The 17,859-nt window shown below is 38.1% G+C and overlaps 1 protein-coding gene across 1 annotated transcript in view; it reads right to left on the bottom strand.

Moving 5' to 3' along the window:
- The window catches only part of FRAS1 (Fraser extracellular matrix complex subunit 1), a 424,264-nt gene that overhangs the window by 112,469 nt on the left and 293,936 nt on the right, over window positions 1-17,859 (bottom strand). Inside the window, exons 31-32 of the mRNA XM_030313622.1 lie at window positions 11,556-11,734; window positions 6,497-6,613 (exon numbers count right to left, since the gene is read on the bottom strand). Of these exons, the coding sequence (XP_030169482.1) occupies window positions 6,497-6,613; window positions 11,556-11,734 (296 nt within the window). The remainder of the gene's footprint in view (window positions 1-6,496; window positions 6,614-11,555; window positions 11,735-17,859) is intronic.

The raw sequence follows: 17,859 nt of genomic DNA on the forward strand, positions 1-17,859 counted from the left end.
TTGCTTTGTAAGTGTCCTGAAGGCACGCATGTCCTGGGGAGAGGCAGCTTTGCAGGTTAGGACAACCCTCCTAGAGTAAAGAGTCATATTTCAGGCCACTGCTCAGGTCTGGAATGTAATGAGCAAGGAAAATAAGAATTACAAATAGCAGCTGGTCTCTCACCCTAAAATAAAACAAGTAAGGACAACAAATTAAAAATATATGCCCCATGTAAGGTGTTTACAGCCCATGCCTGTGTGCACACACCCATAAATGTATACATGTGTGGGCGCAGCAACATGGGCACAGAAGTGTAGACTCAGCACATTGTTCAGTACTATTTGCCACCTTTTTAATCTCAAAACCATCAGGATAACTGGATGTTCTCAGAGTAGTAGGAGATATTTTTGAAAATCTAGATGTCCCTAAAATAAAACAGTAAGAAGAGGGAATGGAATAGGAGCATGGCTAAAGAGAAATATATTCCAGCCAAGATGACAGATAATTTATTATGGAATTTATTGTTACTATTTCCCTACTAATAGAAATAGGAACTAGGTAGAAAAAGGGAGAATTTGGTTTTCTGAAGAAAGCAATATTGAGTCTGAGATATATCAAAGTATAATCAATTTTAATATTGGCTATTTGGAATGTTCAATATTTATCAATTAAACATAGTAAGAAATGAAAGATTAAATTTTATGGAAATCATTACAGAAGGCACATTTTTATTAAGATATCTGTCAACAAAAGAAGATTACAGAATAATGGTTTTCATAATACCCATATTGCATCTGAATATATCTAGAATCCAATTGCTTCTCCCCACTGCCACTGCCAGCACCCTGTTGGGAGCCACAATTTCTCACCTGGATCATCACCAGGACAGCCTCCCAACTGCTCTCTTGCCCCACCTACAGTGTATTTCAACACAACAATCAGCCAGGGAAGATTAGACCCTTGCTGCCCAACACCCAGTAATGGCTCTCCATTTTGCTCTGAAAAAAAGCAAAGTCCCTACAATGGCCTGTGAGGACCTTGTAAGGTCTGCCCCAACTCCTCCCTCTGCCCCTCTCTCTGCTGCCCCCAACACACACACTTGACACATCTGTGAGTTTGACCAGATGACTGTCATTTTCACTCACTCTGCTCCAGCCATGCTGGCTACCTTGCTGTTCCTTGAACATCTAAGCACATTCCCAACTGGATGTCTCTAAACACATGGTTCCCTGGGCCTGGAATGCCTTTCCCTCAGGTGTCTGCTGGGCTATCTCCCTCACCTCCAGCAAGTCTTTCTTTAAACATCATTGTCCTAATAAAGCTCACCTCATTTAGAACTGCAACCTGGGTTTCTCCTGTTCCCACCACATTTCTGATCCCTCGACCTAGATCTACTTTTTGTTTTACCATAATACTTTCACTAACATACAACACATGAGTTACTTATTATTTTGTTTATTACTTATTGTCTATTCTCTCCTGACCTGCCAAGAGAATGGAAACTCCATGAGAACGTGGATTTTTGTTTGTTCATGGACAGATCCCAAGCACCTAGCACATGGCACATGGAAGTGCTTGATAACAATTTGTTGAGTGGATGAAAAATATCATTAGGAAAAGATTAAGCTAAGAAATAAAATAATGAAAATATTTTTATAACAACTTAATTAAAAAAATATTTTCCATGGTCTTGCAATGTCATCTAAATAATTAGAGGGGCAAAACATTTTAACATGTAAGTCTTAGCAAAGTATATGTGACTTAAATCTTTAAAAATCCCTAGTCAGGATTTATAAACAACATTACCATTTCAGTCTCCATTAAAAGCAAGACCACTTTCCCATGTTGACTGTCATAAAACCAAAGCAGCAATGCCCATGGCTGGCCTGAGAAATTAAGAGGATGAGATGAGTAAAATGGAGGTTTTGCAAGAAGCCATCTTCTCACATAGTTTAGTTTGGACAAAATTAATTCATTCACATATTCATGTGGCAAATATTTAGTAAAAACCTAATATGGGAAGGTACCGAGCAAAGAACTGTGGGAGATGTAAGATGAATCAGATATAGATTCTTTCCTTAAGGATTTCCGGTTTTTAGTGAGGGAAGTTCATAAATAGCTCCACTGTACAAACTGCTAAGTAGCTTGAAAGGCTCAGATAAAGCACAGTAGGAATTCCAAGGATAAAGAAACATTTCTAGAAATTGCAGGTAATGATTTTATTAGTGTTTGAAGGGTCTCAAGAAAAAACACGGACACATAAGCCCGCAGCCAGAAAACAAATACAGCATGCCTAGACTTGAGTCTACACGACAAGGGATCAGCTGTTCCAACTGAATCCTTGCTAACCCCAATAAGAGTGGTTTTAAGAGACCTCTTGTTACAGCAATCACTGGAAACAAATGGAACTAGAAAGACTTGTTCGAGGCCTTTTTCTTAGGTTGTGACCTTGGGAAACCCAACTCTGAGTACCACAACGATTTGAAAAAAGGAAGTAAAAAATATTCTGTCTTTCACATTAAGAGATAAAAGAATTTTCTTCCCCCTTAAGAGAGGAATTGGAAATAGGATGTTCAAAGTGTGTGTATGCACGGGCATACATGTATGATTAAATTATTTGAATTTGAAAGTGATATAGTTTAGGGAATTATTAGCTATGTGAAAATAGGTCTGAAAATGATTCATTTAGTCAACAAATATTTACTAAGCAGCTACTTTCTATAAGCCATTGTGCTAGATGCTGGGGAAGATACCAAGATTAATTAGTCAAAGATTTTGCCCTTAAAGATCTTCTAAGTCAAGTAGTGGATGATTAGTTGGAAGACTGAACTGATATATATCTATTAACTTATTTGCTGAATCTCACACTGTGCTATGCTATTATTGGTAAATATGCGTGTTTACAGATCTCCCTGCCCAAATATGATATATATCCCAAATATACATATCTCACATGTTTATATATATATATATATGCATGTGTGTATGTGTATGTATGTATGTATATACATATATATAAACATACATACATACACATACACATATATATCTTATAATATTATACATATATGTATGTATGCACATACATCTGGTGGAACATCACAAACAAAATTCTAAGGATCTTATATTTGATGAAGGAGAGCATTATAGAAAGGCCACAGAACAAATTTCCATTTAGGCAGGTATTTGTTTATGTTGCTTTTTACTCTATATAATCTCCCTGGGGAATCTCAGGCCCAAGGATTAAACCACTACCCACCATTAATGATTCTCAGAGGTTTATCTCCCACCGAGAATATCTTCTGCCAGCCCTTAATAGGCACACATTTTATAAGCACATCCCAAACTGAACTCATCATATCTTCCACCTCTCCCCCTTGCCCTGAAGTCCCCATACATTCCTAATCTTTATGAATGGCATCTTTACATATTCAGCAACTGGGCTGTTTTGCTCTCTTCCTATATCTAATTAACCACTATGTCTCTAAATATCTTTTAATCTCTATTTTTTTTTTACCATCTTAACCACTTTAGGTGCACAGTATAGTAGTGTTAACTATATATGTATCATTGTGGAACAGATTTCTAGAACTTTTTCATCTTACAAAACTGAAACTCTATATCCACTGAACAAAAACAACTCCTCTTTTCCCTCTCCCTACCTCTACCCCCTCCCACCTCTGCAGGGGCAACTACCATTCCACTTTCTGTCTCAAAAAGTTTTACTACTTTAGATAGCTCATATAAGTAGAATCGTATAGTATTTGTCCTTTTGTGACTGGCTTATTTCACTTCGGATAATGTCCTTAAGGTTCATACATATTGCAGCATTTCCTTCTTTAAGATTGAATAATATTCCATTGTTGTGTATACCACATTTTCTCTATGCATTTATCTGCTGGAGGGCATTTAGGATGCTTCTGCCTCTGAGCCATTAGGAATAATGCTGCAGTGTACATGGGTGTGCCAGTGTCTCTTTGAGATCTCACTAACTGTGAATGTTCATCGCCACTGCACGTGGTACATGCCACTAACCCTTCATGTTCTAGATGACTGCAACAGCTTATTTCTTGACCAATTTGTTCTCTGTTTGGACCCCAGGTGGGTATTCTTTACCCTACAGCCAGAATGATCTTCCTAAATTGAAAATCTGATCATGCCCCCTCTCTGCTATGAATTCTTCAACATCCTACTTGCCCCAACAGCCTCTCAGAACAAAATGGAAACTCTTCATCTTATCTGTAAGATTCTCTATGATCTGACTCTCATTTCTTGTTTCTTTTTCACCTAGAGATTTATGCTCTGGCCAACTGAACTCTCTGTAATTCCTCAAACATGTCATGTTCTCCTGTTTCTCCAACTTTTTTCACCTGCTGCTCATCTGCCTCAAATGAATTTCCCCATATTTGCAGTCTAGATAAATGGGGTTTCAAGTAGGGTGAGCAGAGCAGAAGCAACAGTATCACCCGGAAACTTGTTGGAAATGCAAAGTCTCAGCCCTGTACTAAACCTACTGAACCAGAAAACTCTGGGGTGGGCTCCAGCAATCTGTGATTTAACAAACTGTATAGGTGATCCCAATGCAGGCTGAAGTTGAGACCATGCTCTAGACATAATTTACACTTCAACCAACTCAGTTCACCTCCAAGAGGAAGCTTCGATGACCTCCCCCGTGCCTTACCGAACTAGGTGTCTCCTTATTTGCTTCCATATTGTGACTCTGCTTGCATATCACATCATGGCATTTATCGCTATATTCTCATTGCTTACTTACTTGCGTGTTTTAGACTCTAATTTCCACACTGAACGTCCAGTATGTTCCACAGCACTTGGGATAACTTAGGGGCCCAAAAGTGTTTATTTGAATGATTGATTGATTGGAGAGGTGGACTCCTACCCTTAAACACATATATGAATATACCATATATTTATTTAGCATATATATATATTCATAGTGTATTTACAAATATGTATAAAACTTGTGTGCTTAGATGAGTCTAAGTCACTGAATAGAAAATGTCTTTTTATCACAGATTATAAGTATATCCTATAGTAATGGCTCTCATTAATATCATAAGAATTTCAAACTGTATGTTTTAAGGGATAAAGAGTGAGCTAATCACATTTTACAGTAAACTCACCTTTGTGATATCCTAAATTACACAGGGCAGATCTAATTTACAAACATGCAACCTGAGACCCTAAAGGTTAAGTAACTTGAGAAGTCTCTAGAGTCCACAACAACATAGTGGGAATGGCGCCATCTTCATTGGCTCCTGGCCCATTTTTTCCCTCTAAACTCCAAACAACAGTGCATTAGCATCTGGCAAGCAATGCATATGCACATTTTTCTTTACACTTTAGAGAAAATTCTGATCCAAGTTCCTTCAGTCAGAATGATGAATTATAGACTTTATAGTGCTGCTGAATTATGATTTCTTTAAATTATGGTTTATGGTGGAAATGCCGATACCAGCTATTCATTAAAAACTTTCTGTTTCCCCCTTTATGTCTCTGTCATGCCCCAGACCCATAATTTCTAAAACTATAGCTGCTCTCTTTGTTGTGGCTCAGGGCTGATACACTGCTTTGGGGTGTAATTATGTGGGTGCTAACTAAAATGTGAATCCTTAATGATTAATTTATAAGGTCTTATATGCTTGTGGCTCTGTCTAGAACAGGGGTTCTGGCATTACATATCCACTGGATATAGGGTTACAGTGGAGTTACTAATTGTCTGAACTAAGCTTCATGTACTAATTTAGCTGTCACCTTGCTTCAAACTTTTCCACATGCCCACACTCCTTCCTACACGGCACACGAGATCTTCTGCGATCTAGCTCACGAACCTCCACATCCTCACTACTCCTCCTCTGCCTCCCTAATTTCTCGGGTCTTACTGAACTATTTGCAGTTTACCCAACCACCATACTGTCTTTCACCGCTATGTCTTTGCATGTGCTGTTCTTAAATCTGGAAGTGCTCTTTACCATCACCTCTCCATTCCTCCCAACCTGCCCCCCAAACTTTCACTTAGATAATTGCTACTTATTTGTTTGGATTCAGCAAAGACATCACCTTCTCCAGGAAACTTTTATGATAAAAAAACAAAAACAAAAACAAAAAGACTTCTAATAGGGCTTCTAAAATATAGAGTGGCAGTTTCTCCAACTAGATGGAGACATAACTGACTGAACAATTACACCCAAACGGTATTGATTAAGTCTATACTACCCTGAAACTCCTTCCAACTACTGTGACCATCTGGATGCTGTAAAAAGGACAGAAGCAATGGATGGGGGGTTGAGGTGGATTCCATGTAACCTTCCTTTCGCTCTGGAATTTTAAGTTTCTTTTTCAAGTCAATGAGAAATGTGACATCAGGGCTGGTTATTGTTGGCCCCAGTGTCTGCGTTCTGAGCCAGGCATTTGCCAGATACAAAAGCAGGACACTCCTTCAAACCCATCAGCATGCCTCCTCCAAATGGAAACCACAGGCCATCCCACCCAACTCACGGTCATATGGAGAGATGCTCCCAGAGAGAGTTTAGGTGCGTCAGGTGTCTGTGGTAAGATCGCGATGTTGAATATGCGGCTCTCCAGATGCGTGTGGGCTTCTGTGGCACTGGACACCTGAAAAGAAATGTCATGCTGGTGAGCTTCTTGTCCTCTGTTGGGGAGAGTATGTTTGTGCATGTTTGTTTTTCCTCCTTTAAACCATCTGTCTTTAAATTCTATGTGCTCTTGCATTTTCATTTTCATTTTGCTCTTCATATTTTAATATTAATGTTTTCCTGATTACAAAAAATGTAATCATTTTAGGCAGTTCTAAAAATGCAGGGAAATCCAAATGAGAAATAAAAAAAAAAATCTAGAACGTCACTAAGTAGAAAGAGTAGTTCTTAACCTATTGATGCATTTCAGGTTAATATATTTTCTATGTGTATGTGAAACTTTATATGCAATTATGTGCTCTCTAAATTTTATTTTATTTTATTTTTATATTTTATTAAAATTAAAAAAGATTTTTTTAATGTTTTTATTTATTTTTGAGACAGAGAGAGGCAGAGCATGAGCAGGGGAGGGGCAGAGAGAGAGGGAGACACAGAATCTGAGCTGTCAGCACAGAGCCCGATGCAGGGCTCGAGTTCATGCACTGTGAGATCATGACCTGAGCTGAAGTCGGATGCTTAACTGACTGAGCCACCCAGGCGCCCCTCCAAATTTTAATCTAACATAATACTATGATGTTTTGTTATATCATTACTCATTCTTGAAAACATAATTTTTTTTTTTCAACGTTTATTTATTTTTGGGACAGAGAGAGACAGAGCATGAACGGGGGAGAGTCAGAGAGAGAGGGAGACACAGAATCGGAAACAGGCTCCAGGCTCTGAGCCATCAGCCCAGAGCCTGACGCGGGGCTCGAACTCACGGAGCGCGAGATCGTGACCTGGCTGAAGTCGGACGCTTAACCGACTGCGCCACCCAGGCGCCCCAAAAACATAATTTTTGATAGCTACATGTCTCATTACGAGCATATTTAACACACGTTCTATATGGGACTTTTTATTCTACTTCTTCAATTTTTTCCCAGCACAGATATGTACACCTGGATTAGAAATGATAAATCTCAGCTTCATCATCATAAGGTGTAATTAGTAACAATTACAATTAGAATAGTAGTCACAAAATGGGGCGCCTGGGTGGCTCAGTTGGTTGAGCATCCGACTTCGGCTCAGGTCACGATCTCACGGCTCGTGAGTTGGAGCCCTGCGTCGGGCTGTGTGCTGACAGCTCAGAGCCTGGAGCCTGCTTCGGATTCTGTGTCTCCTTCTCTCTCTGCCCCTAACCCACTCACATTCTGTCTCTGTCTCTCTCAAAAATAAATAAACATTAAAAAAAATTTAGAATAGTGGTCACAAAATCAACGTTTTCTTGCTTCAAAAATGCTAAAAAAATTATGCTTTGCCTACTCAGCTAGCTCCTCCCCTCCCCCAGTGCTTCTAAGCTGCCCCCTTAAACTCCCTCTCTCTGTTTTCTGTTCCACTTTAGGCTTGTCACAAGAGTTGCTAAGGCCTGTATGGCCACGTGTAGTTGCATTAATTCCAGATGAGAGGGGGCAGGGTTCTGTCAATTCTAAGGAAAAAGGCAGGAATGGCAGTCCTTTCTTTATGTCTTCTGAAGTTGTGCCCAACAGAAAAACTGTCTTCTCGGTATCTTGATCACATCAGATGCCTGGAGATCAAGTTTCAGAATATCTACATGTTTTCAAGAAGATACCTTATAGTGTGCCATTACAAGTAATATTAATGAAACAGCTATAATTTGCTGAGCATCTCCCATGGGCTCAGCACCATACTACCTACTTTTCAAAAGTTCTCTTACCACTTACAAAGTTGATATTATCTCCTATTTTAAGATGAGGAAATGGAAGGTCAAATAAGTTAAGCAAGATATCACAGTCATAAAGTCAATAAGGGTCAGTATTCAAACAGGTCGGAAGGTTCATGATCTTCCTACTGACCAAGATGGCTCAATTTGGAGGCTTTCAAAACTTAGAAGAGGGGAAAATATACTTTATCTCTTGAAGAAAAAGAATGGAACACTGTGCAGGTAGTGAAATGTGGACACATTACCAAGCAAGGGAATCAATTCTAGCTTCCTTAGTAAAGATATTGGTATGAAATATGTTGGTCTTTTCATACCACATCCCCTAAGGCTGTTTCAACGTGCTCTGAATACACCAAAACCAGAGTCCCTTCCCATGCCCCAAATGACGCAAATGTGTGTGCTTTCTTTTCACTATGCCATGCTCTATTTTTAAATGCCACTTGCATTACATAAATCCCAAGTTTTACGTGCAAAGTAACAGATGGCATGCCTTGATGGCTCATGACAGCACATCAACATTAAAATGGAATTAAATCCATGCAACTCATTGTATTGCATTTTCTGCTTTAAAGAAAGAAAAAAGAAGGGAAGAAAGAGAAGAATCATTAGAACAGCATCTTTTTTAGTTTAATTCTTTTAGGGACACTAAAATGATGAATGAGAGAAGTTTCAGCCATTTGTTTCAGTACATAGCTACAGTGTCTGTGTCATTTCAAATCAAAATATGAGGTAAGCCTATAAAACAATGAGACTTTAAAAGCACACCCAACTTTTTTATATCCAGGAGAACATAATCTCAGAGAGTTGTTTCACGCTTGCAATAAAGATGCTGTCAGTGTTGAAAATGCACTTTTTGGAATGCCTTCAGAGGGAGTTCACAAATCATGTAAGAAAACTGAGCTTGTTACTTCATAATTGCTCCCTGTTTTAACAAAAAATAATTACTACTCTTCTTACCAGACATGACTCTGACTGACTTTTGGCTCTTTGGTTATTTTTTAAAATCAACTTCCAAAGGATGATATACTGTCACTACTGGGGATATTCTAAAGAAAATCCCATAGATTTTGAAGAAGATCTCAAGTAGGAGTTCTAAACACATCATGAGTAAAATGTGTGAAGACTTTCCAAAGGGAACCACTTTCTGAGTAATAATGTTCAACTGGATGTCTTAAAGTCCAGTGAGTTTGTTTAAAAAAAAAAAAAAAAAGAGTAACTCTTGCTTTTTTATACCCATTTAGTAACCAAGTTGGAAAAGCAATCGAGTATCATTTTTTGAGGACTGCAGAGTTCCCTGGTGCTAAAAATGAAAACGTTAACTTGGGCAAAGGGCACATGAGGCTTGCTCACCCATTGGACCTTCAGTGTGCTTGCTATAATCTCATTCTAATGGTTTCCAAGTTTCTTTCAATCTGCTCCCTGGAAAAGCACATCTTTTACACAATATAAATTAGGCAATAAAGATGTGTGCACCAGGCATCAGGAGGAGAATGGATGGTAATTTTAACAAGGTAAGCTATCGTGGCAGTTTATCCCCAACTGGATTCCTAGACAAAGGAAAAGTCTTAAACTCAGAGGGACTGTGACTCTGCTTTGGCTGATCACTACCACGAGTGCTTCTTTATATTTTCTCTGACACTTTCCCAAATTCCTTTCTGTACCTATGTTTAAACACTCTTTCTCAAAGTTTCTCATTCCTTTGCACTTTTATTCAATTCTTTATTTCCAAATTGCCCTTGACATAGGTTTGTCTAATTCTATTGGTCTTTCCAAAGATTCAGGTTTTATATTCATTATCAATTCTCACATTTTATACTGAATCAATTCCTCTGCTTATCTCTATGAATTCCTTCCTTAGGTTTCCCTTGTGGTTCTCTACCTTCATTTAGCCCATTTATTTTCATGCTTTTTGCTCAATAATAAGAGCTTAAGGCCATCAATTTTCTTCTGAGTATTATTTTGTCCACATCATTTAAGTTTGGATAAGTTATTTCCTCCTCATCTTTTTAGAACTTGTAATTATTTAGGAGAATTTTAAAAATTCTAAATGGTTTGAATTTTCTGTTTACCTCTTTATTATTAATTTCTAATTATATTTGATAATTGCCAGACAACGTGCCCAGGATAATTTCTTGTTCTTTAATTTATTGACAGCCTCCTTACGGTCTGTTTGTCTTAGTTTGCTCAGGCTACTATAACAAAAACACCATAAACTGAGTGGCTTATAAACAAAAGGAATTTATTTCTTGCAGTTCTGGAGACTAGAAGTCTGGATCAGGGGGCCAGCATGGTGGGGTTCTGGGTTGCAGACCACCAACTTATTGCATACCCATGGTGGAGAGCACGGAAGGGGAGCAAGCTATCTCGTGACTCCCATAAGAGTACTAATCCCATTCATGAGAGCACAGCTCTCATGACTTCATCTAATCCTAATCACCTACCAAAGGTCTCATACCCATATACCATTGAATGGGGAGGGGGTAGGATTTCAACATATGAATCTCAGGGGGACACAAACATTTAGTCTACAGCACTGGTATGTGACCAATCTTTACCAATGATAGCAACGAACCCACACATAGTGATAGGCAGTATTGTACGTGTATGTACTAACTCATTAAATCCTCATATAGTTCTATTTTACAGATGATAAAAATGAAACACAAGGATTTTGCCAAAGTAATCTTCCCAAAGTTGTTTAGCTAGTGCAAGGTAAAACTGAAATATGAACCCACTGGGTTTGGCTGCTAAGTCTATGCTCTTATCATAAGATGGTACATTTGAAAAAAGAAATATTTTTTTTCTCCATATGGCATTTTAATATTTTGAAAACATTTTTTTTCTAAACACTTCAGCCATTATCTATTATAAACTCTTTGCTGTGGAATGAGTCTGTGGAGATAGTCTAAGACTGAATCAGCAGATTAAAAAAATCTCTCAGTGCTACGAATTACATTTGTTCTTCCCCCAAATGTGATTTCCAGGCAACATAGAAAATGACCTGATTATTTAAAATAATGGTGATGAAAAATAAATTAAATAAATAAAATAAAATAATAAAATAAAATAAAATAAAATAAATAAAATAAAATAAAATAAAATAAAATAAAATAAAATAAAAATAATGGTGATGATTTTCCTCAGACCATCCTGACATCAAAAAGTCAGCAGTAGAGGGTACCTGAAAGCGGAAGGAATCACTCTGGGCTGGGACTCCCGAGTGCCTGTACCACACAATGCCTTCATTGATGTCTTGTTGGGTGAAGGTGCTGGTGGGGGTCGCTGTTCTCCCATCAGGCAGGTGCTGCCCTTCCTCTGCGGGGCTGTCTGCAGGCATATCAACCAGAAGGACCATCTCTCCTAGGAAAGCCACATCGTTAGTGAGGATCTCCCGTAAAAGTAAAAGTCAGAGCTCTCATCTCCTTTTCTACTACAATTTTTTTTCAACAGAAATTATGTACTTCAGTATTTTTATCTAAGGTGAAGGAAAGGAGGTTAACACAGAATTCAATAGACATCTTTGAATTCACCTTCACACACAGAATTCCCACTCTCTCAGCTAAAAAAAAGCTAGAAGTCATTCAAGGGCAATTCACGCATCAAGTTACTGACTTATATCAATTAAATTACATGAAATCATGAATACAGCAAACAAATATTCAAATATAGGGCATTGGATGGATTCATTCCTACCTACAACTTTCTATGTAGCAGGAAATGCTTTTTAACCAGGAGGTTTTTGATGTAAACACAATGGGAAATTTGAAAAAATTCAGAAAAATTATTATTATTATTAATTATTATTATTTATTTAAGAGAGAAAGGAGAGCATGGGTGGGGAAAGGGGCAGAGGGAGAGAGAGAGAGAGAGAGAGAGAGAATCTCCACGCTCATTGAGGAGCTTGATGGATGGCTTGATCCCATAAATCCTGAGATCCTGATCTGAGCCAAAATCAAGAGTTGGATGCTCAACCAACTGAGCCATCCAAGCACCCCCCAGAAAAAATTATACTTGAGAATTCTGTACAATGAAAATAAGAATAACTGACACTGGGATGCATATGGCATGCACTGCATGAAGCACATTATGTGATGGTTCAAATCCAGCTCCATGTCCAGCTGCATGAGCTTTATTAGGCCTTTATAAGCCTCTCTGTTCCTATTGGTAAAATGAAAATAATAGTATATACTTCACAGATACTTAAAAAGAATGTTAATCATCCTTATGTTATTTGATCCTTTGGAAGATGCTATTATTATCTCCATTTAAAGGAAGTTCTTTTGGCTTAGAGAAGTTCAGTAACTTGTTCAAATTCACAAATTGTACATGTTGGAGCTGAGATTTGAATCTGAAGCTCATATTCTTGGTTGTGAAACTCTGTTACCAGTCATGATCATGTTGTGTTCACAGTCCAATATCTATCCTCCTAAATAACTATCTCATTTCCTCCTCCATAATTCTTTAGACTTCATTAAAATTGAAGCAAGGAAACCTAAATCTAGACACCACCACCACCAGTCTGTTTCTATTGCTTGTTTTTCACCTGGAGCTACTATCTCCTTAAAGGGAGATTGCAAATACAGAGGTGCTATAGAAACAATTAAAGTTTCACAAGGATAATATGCCCTCCAGTGAAGACCAAACAGAAGAATAGATGAAATGCTGAAAACAGAAGCCATGTTTTCATGAAAATGCATCTAATAAAAAATCTGAAAGAAGACTCTCTACCACTCAGTTGGTAAGAGAAGCAGAAGAGGAGCGGGGAGAGGGAGGCAGAAGGAGACGGGAAGGTTCTCTAGCAAGATACCCAGATCTTAGTACACTAAGTATGCTAGACATATGGAACAACTGAAATCACACTTTGGTTACATGAGAGGAATTTTCTTACATGAAGGAAATATTCCTTCTAATATTTATATGCACTAAATTGAAGTTTAAAGTGAGCATAATATGCTGGATGGTGATTGAAATTCTAAAGTAAGAGAAAAACATCAATAGTCTTCTTTATAAAATCATGTGTAGAATCAACTCATTCTAGTTTCTTTTTGGTACTGTTTCTCATTTGTACCTAAGTCACAAATTCCATTAGCCATCTCTCCCCGGTTCAACCTCTGTTCATAAGATGATATCAATAAACATGCTTTTCCAGAATGTATATACTGTTTATGAATGTGAGACAGTTGCAAAATATTCTGAAAGTAAATTTCTACAATGAAAATGTAGAGAGTAGAGAAACAGAAAATATTCAAATGCTAATATCCTAGCAATTTTTCTTTATAATAGAAAAACTAAGCAGAATTTTTCTAACAAGTCCTAATGAAATAAGCCTATTTTTCAGATTAAGAAAAAACTGCCATGTTATGCAGATTAACAGGAATCATAGGATATTGGCTAATTCTATTAATTTCAATTCAGTTAATAGTCATAGAGTACCTGTTAGGTGCTAGCTATCACACTAGACCCTTCAGGGATGGGGATTCAAAGATGAGCAAGATGCCATTCCTGCCCCTGAGACCAGCCTCCTTAAGCAACTGGGAGCCACTGTGAGGTTTCTGTAGGTGAATGGCACAAACTGATTTAGAACACAGAACATATACGATCAGAATATAGGGAGCCTGTGAAAGTCCTATTAAAGAGGCCGGATTTTATTTTATAAAAATGGTAAAATAGTAATTAACATTTACACAGACAGCTTGATCAATTATGAGATGACTGAAAAATCCAGATGACTGATATAGTCCTGAACTAAGGCAACAGAAGTAAGATTGGAAAGAAAGAAACAGATACAAGAGTCACTAAGTAAGTGGAAGCAACAGAACTTGACATTGTGTTGTGAAGATAAGAGATGGGGAGAGATGTGACAGGAAGGGCAGCAATGCCACCGATGGATGAGCAGGTTGGAGGGAAGTTTAACACTGGGTCTGTTGAATACAAGGTGTCTTTGTGACAAGCCCAAGAGTAGTGAGGAACAAATATCAGTATTTTGTGAGGTTCACCCCAGTGAGGTGAGAGCTGTTGTGTAGCATGTCATCTCCACATTTATTATGACAAAAACAAGGAGATGACCTTAAATATATGAAAATCCAGGTTTATAAAACAGTGTGGTTTAAAAAACAAGATATTCTGTACTTGGGATTTCCTTAATACTGAAGCCTATAGTTTAATCAAGAATTTTGAAGGGAGGGGCGCCTGGGTGGCGCAGTCGGTTAAGCGTCCGACTTCAGCCAGGTCACGATCTCGCGGTCCGTGAGTTCGAGCCCCGCGTCGGGCTCTGGGCTGATGGCTCAGAGCCTGGAGCCTGTTTCCGATTCTGTGTCTCCCTCTCTCTCTGCCCCTCCCCCGTTCATGCTCTGTCTCTCTCTGTCCCAAAAATAAATAAAAAACGTTGAAAAAAAAAAAAAAGAATTTTGAAGGGAAATTTTGATAGGTATTAAGAATTAGAATCTCATTGAATTATTGAAATCCCATGAATTATTTTGGGATTGAGACAATTTGTATTAAAGCTTTCTTACCTGATGATAAATAATTTAGAGTTGGCAATGTGTTGGATTAGGTTGGATTTTCCCTCAAATGATACTCAAGTTACTTCATTAAAACCATCTCATGGGGGCGCCTGGGTGGCTCAGTCAGTTAAGCATCCAACTCTTGATTTCAACTCAGGTCATGATCTCATGTGGTTTGTGATTTTGAGCTCGAAGTTGGGCTCTGCATTGACAGTGTGGAGCCTGCTTGGGATTCTCTGTCTCCACTCTCTGCCCCGCCCCCATTCACATTCATGCTTGCACGCACTCTCTCTCTCTCTCAAAATAAATAAATAAACATTAGAAAAGCCATCTCATTAAATTCACTTTCAAGCTTGTGAAGTAGCTAAAGGTACAAGTATTAATCAACTTGTCTAAACTAACATCTGAGAACAGTGATGAGTCTGCTGCAAGTGGTGGAACTTGAGTTCTGTATGCATTTACTACACAAGCAATTTACATTTGGCTCAGTTGCATGGTCAGGTCTCCACAAAAAGTCTAAAGCTCATCTGGAATATTCTAAAGTGATGAGGGAGTATATAAGAGCTGGGGTGGCAAGAGGGTAGGGGCTCCACAAATTCATACCACTGCGACAGACGGATGTAAGCAGATTGGTGTTGAGTGGGTTTCCAGTTCCCACCACCTTTTTCACTCTTGAGTGGTTGCTAACGTTAATGTGATTTGATTATTACTAATAGGGGGCTCTGGACACGCAGAAAGAGGATTATGTTCATAGGAAGAAGTTAATTAAGAGAGTTATAGTAGGAAAGGGTCACAGTCAAGCCTACATGGCATTTATCAAGCTGAAATTTAATTCAGCATTGTTCTGTTTAATACTTAAAGAGACTATTGGAATATTGGACTGTCTCTAGGAAATTAAATTTTTTGGCTTTTAATGATCAAGATAAAGGTAAAGAATTTAATACATCAAACGAGTCAAAGATTTTTAGAGCTGAAAAGGACTTAAACATTATCAAGCTTAAAATCAGTGGGTAAAAGAACACAAAGTTGAATAAGGTCTGTGGATTAATTAATAGCATTGTATCCATGTTGGCTTTCTGGTTTTGTTAATTGTTCTATTGTTCCATAAGATGTTAACATTGAAGAAAGCTAGATTAAGGGTATTCAAGGGCTCTTTGTACTATTTTTGCAAATTTTCAGTAAGTCTAAAATTATTTTAAAATAAAAAGATAAAAAATTATCTAGCCTAACCTTTTAAAGAAACCTAAGGCTCAAAGGCATTCACTTGCCTTCCTCAAGGTTATACAACTATATATAATAAAATGTACTCCAGCTAGAACAACTATTTCATAATCGTATCAATTCTTGGTTGAATCGTGTTTTTCAATGTCTTTGTTGACATTGGAATTACTTTCGAATTGCACAAAAGTTAATTTTCTCCCCACTACAGAAAATATATAATTTTTAAAATCCAGGGACCCAGAGGAAAAAGAGATTATTATTCCTCTGCTATTTAACATGCCAAGAACGTGTTTACTTTTAATGAATATCATTTTCATCTTTATTTTCAGGTTATCTATTTAGTTCTTTTAAAAAATCTACCTGCCTATGAGGTGCCTAGGTGGCTCAGTCAGTTAAGCATCCGACTTCTGCTCAGGTCATGACCTCATGGCTCTTGGGTTCAAGCCCTGCCCTGGGCTCACTGCTATCAGCTTCAGATCCTCTGTCCCCCTCTTCCCCTCTAGCACTCACTTTCTCTCTCTCAAAAATAAATAAATAAATAAATAAACAAACAAACAAGCAAACAAACATTTAAAAAATATCTACCTGCCTTTTATTTTTATGGTATGTGGTTATTAAAGTTTTGATTCCTCTTTAGTATCTTTAAATCATTTTAAATATGCTTGTTTCATAGTTTGTTTTTTTAAGTGTATTTATTTATTTTTTTTGAGGGAAAGGAAGAGAGAGAGTGCAAGGGGTGGGGCAGAGAGAAAGGAAGAGAAAGAATCCCAAGCAGGCTCGGCACTGTCAGCACAGAGCCAGATGAGGGGCTCAAACCCACGAAGCATGGGATTATGACTTGAGCTGAAACCAAAAGCCGCATGTTTAACGAACTTAGCCACCCAGGTACCCCTTGTTTCACAATTTTTATGATTGCTCCTTTATGAAATCCTTGGAGTTTTGATCATTTTGTTCATTTTTCTTATGATACTATGGATTATTTCCTCATCTGTTCTGTAATTTTGAATTCTGAGCTAATCTTCAGTGGTTTAGGCTGTGAGAATCTTGTGACCTGGAGTTGAGGGTGGACATTCCATAGCAGTTTCTACCAGTTTCTGTAAGGAATCCAAGAAGTATCATTGGCCTGAGATTAATATTCATATAACATCTCAGTTTTGGGTTTCTCAGACAACGTGCAGTGTAACTTAACTCAGGATCATCAGGAGAAACAGGCCTGGAGTTCTTTCTCTGCAGACTGTTTTACTTCACTCTGAGCCCTGGGAAACACAGATAGGTTTCTTTAACATCTCTCTGTGCTGGTGTGCTTCTTGTTTTCTCTTCTGTCTCTCTAAGTCAAAGTCTTTCCAGAGTCCAAGTTTTATGCAGGATCTTAACTTTCTGTCTTTGCACGAGCATTATATCTCAAGCCCCTGGGTTCCTGGAACACAAACAACCACTCTGAGGGAAGCTATTCCATGAGTTCATGCCTAGACTGGTTTAAGCTCCTTCTCTGTTTGTGACTTGGAGACTTCTTTCTATTCTTGGAAGATCAGGCAGTGCCCCATAATTCTTTTTTTTTTAATGTTTATTTATTTTGAGAGAGAGAGAAAGAGTATGTATGTGGGGAACATGAGTGGGGAGGGGCAGAGAGAGAGAGAGAGAGAGAGAGAGAGAATCCCGGACAGCATAGAGTCCAACGCTGGGCTCAATCTCACGAACGTGCGAGATAATGATCTGAGCTGAAATCAAGAGTTGGAACACTCAACTGACCTGAGGCATCCA

This window comes from Lynx canadensis, chromosome B1, assembly GCF_007474595.2.
Source record: "Lynx canadensis isolate LIC74 chromosome B1, mLynCan4.pri.v2, whole genome shotgun sequence".
In the NCBI taxonomy this organism is placed as follows: Eukaryota; Metazoa; Chordata; class Mammalia; order Carnivora; family Felidae; genus Lynx; species Lynx canadensis.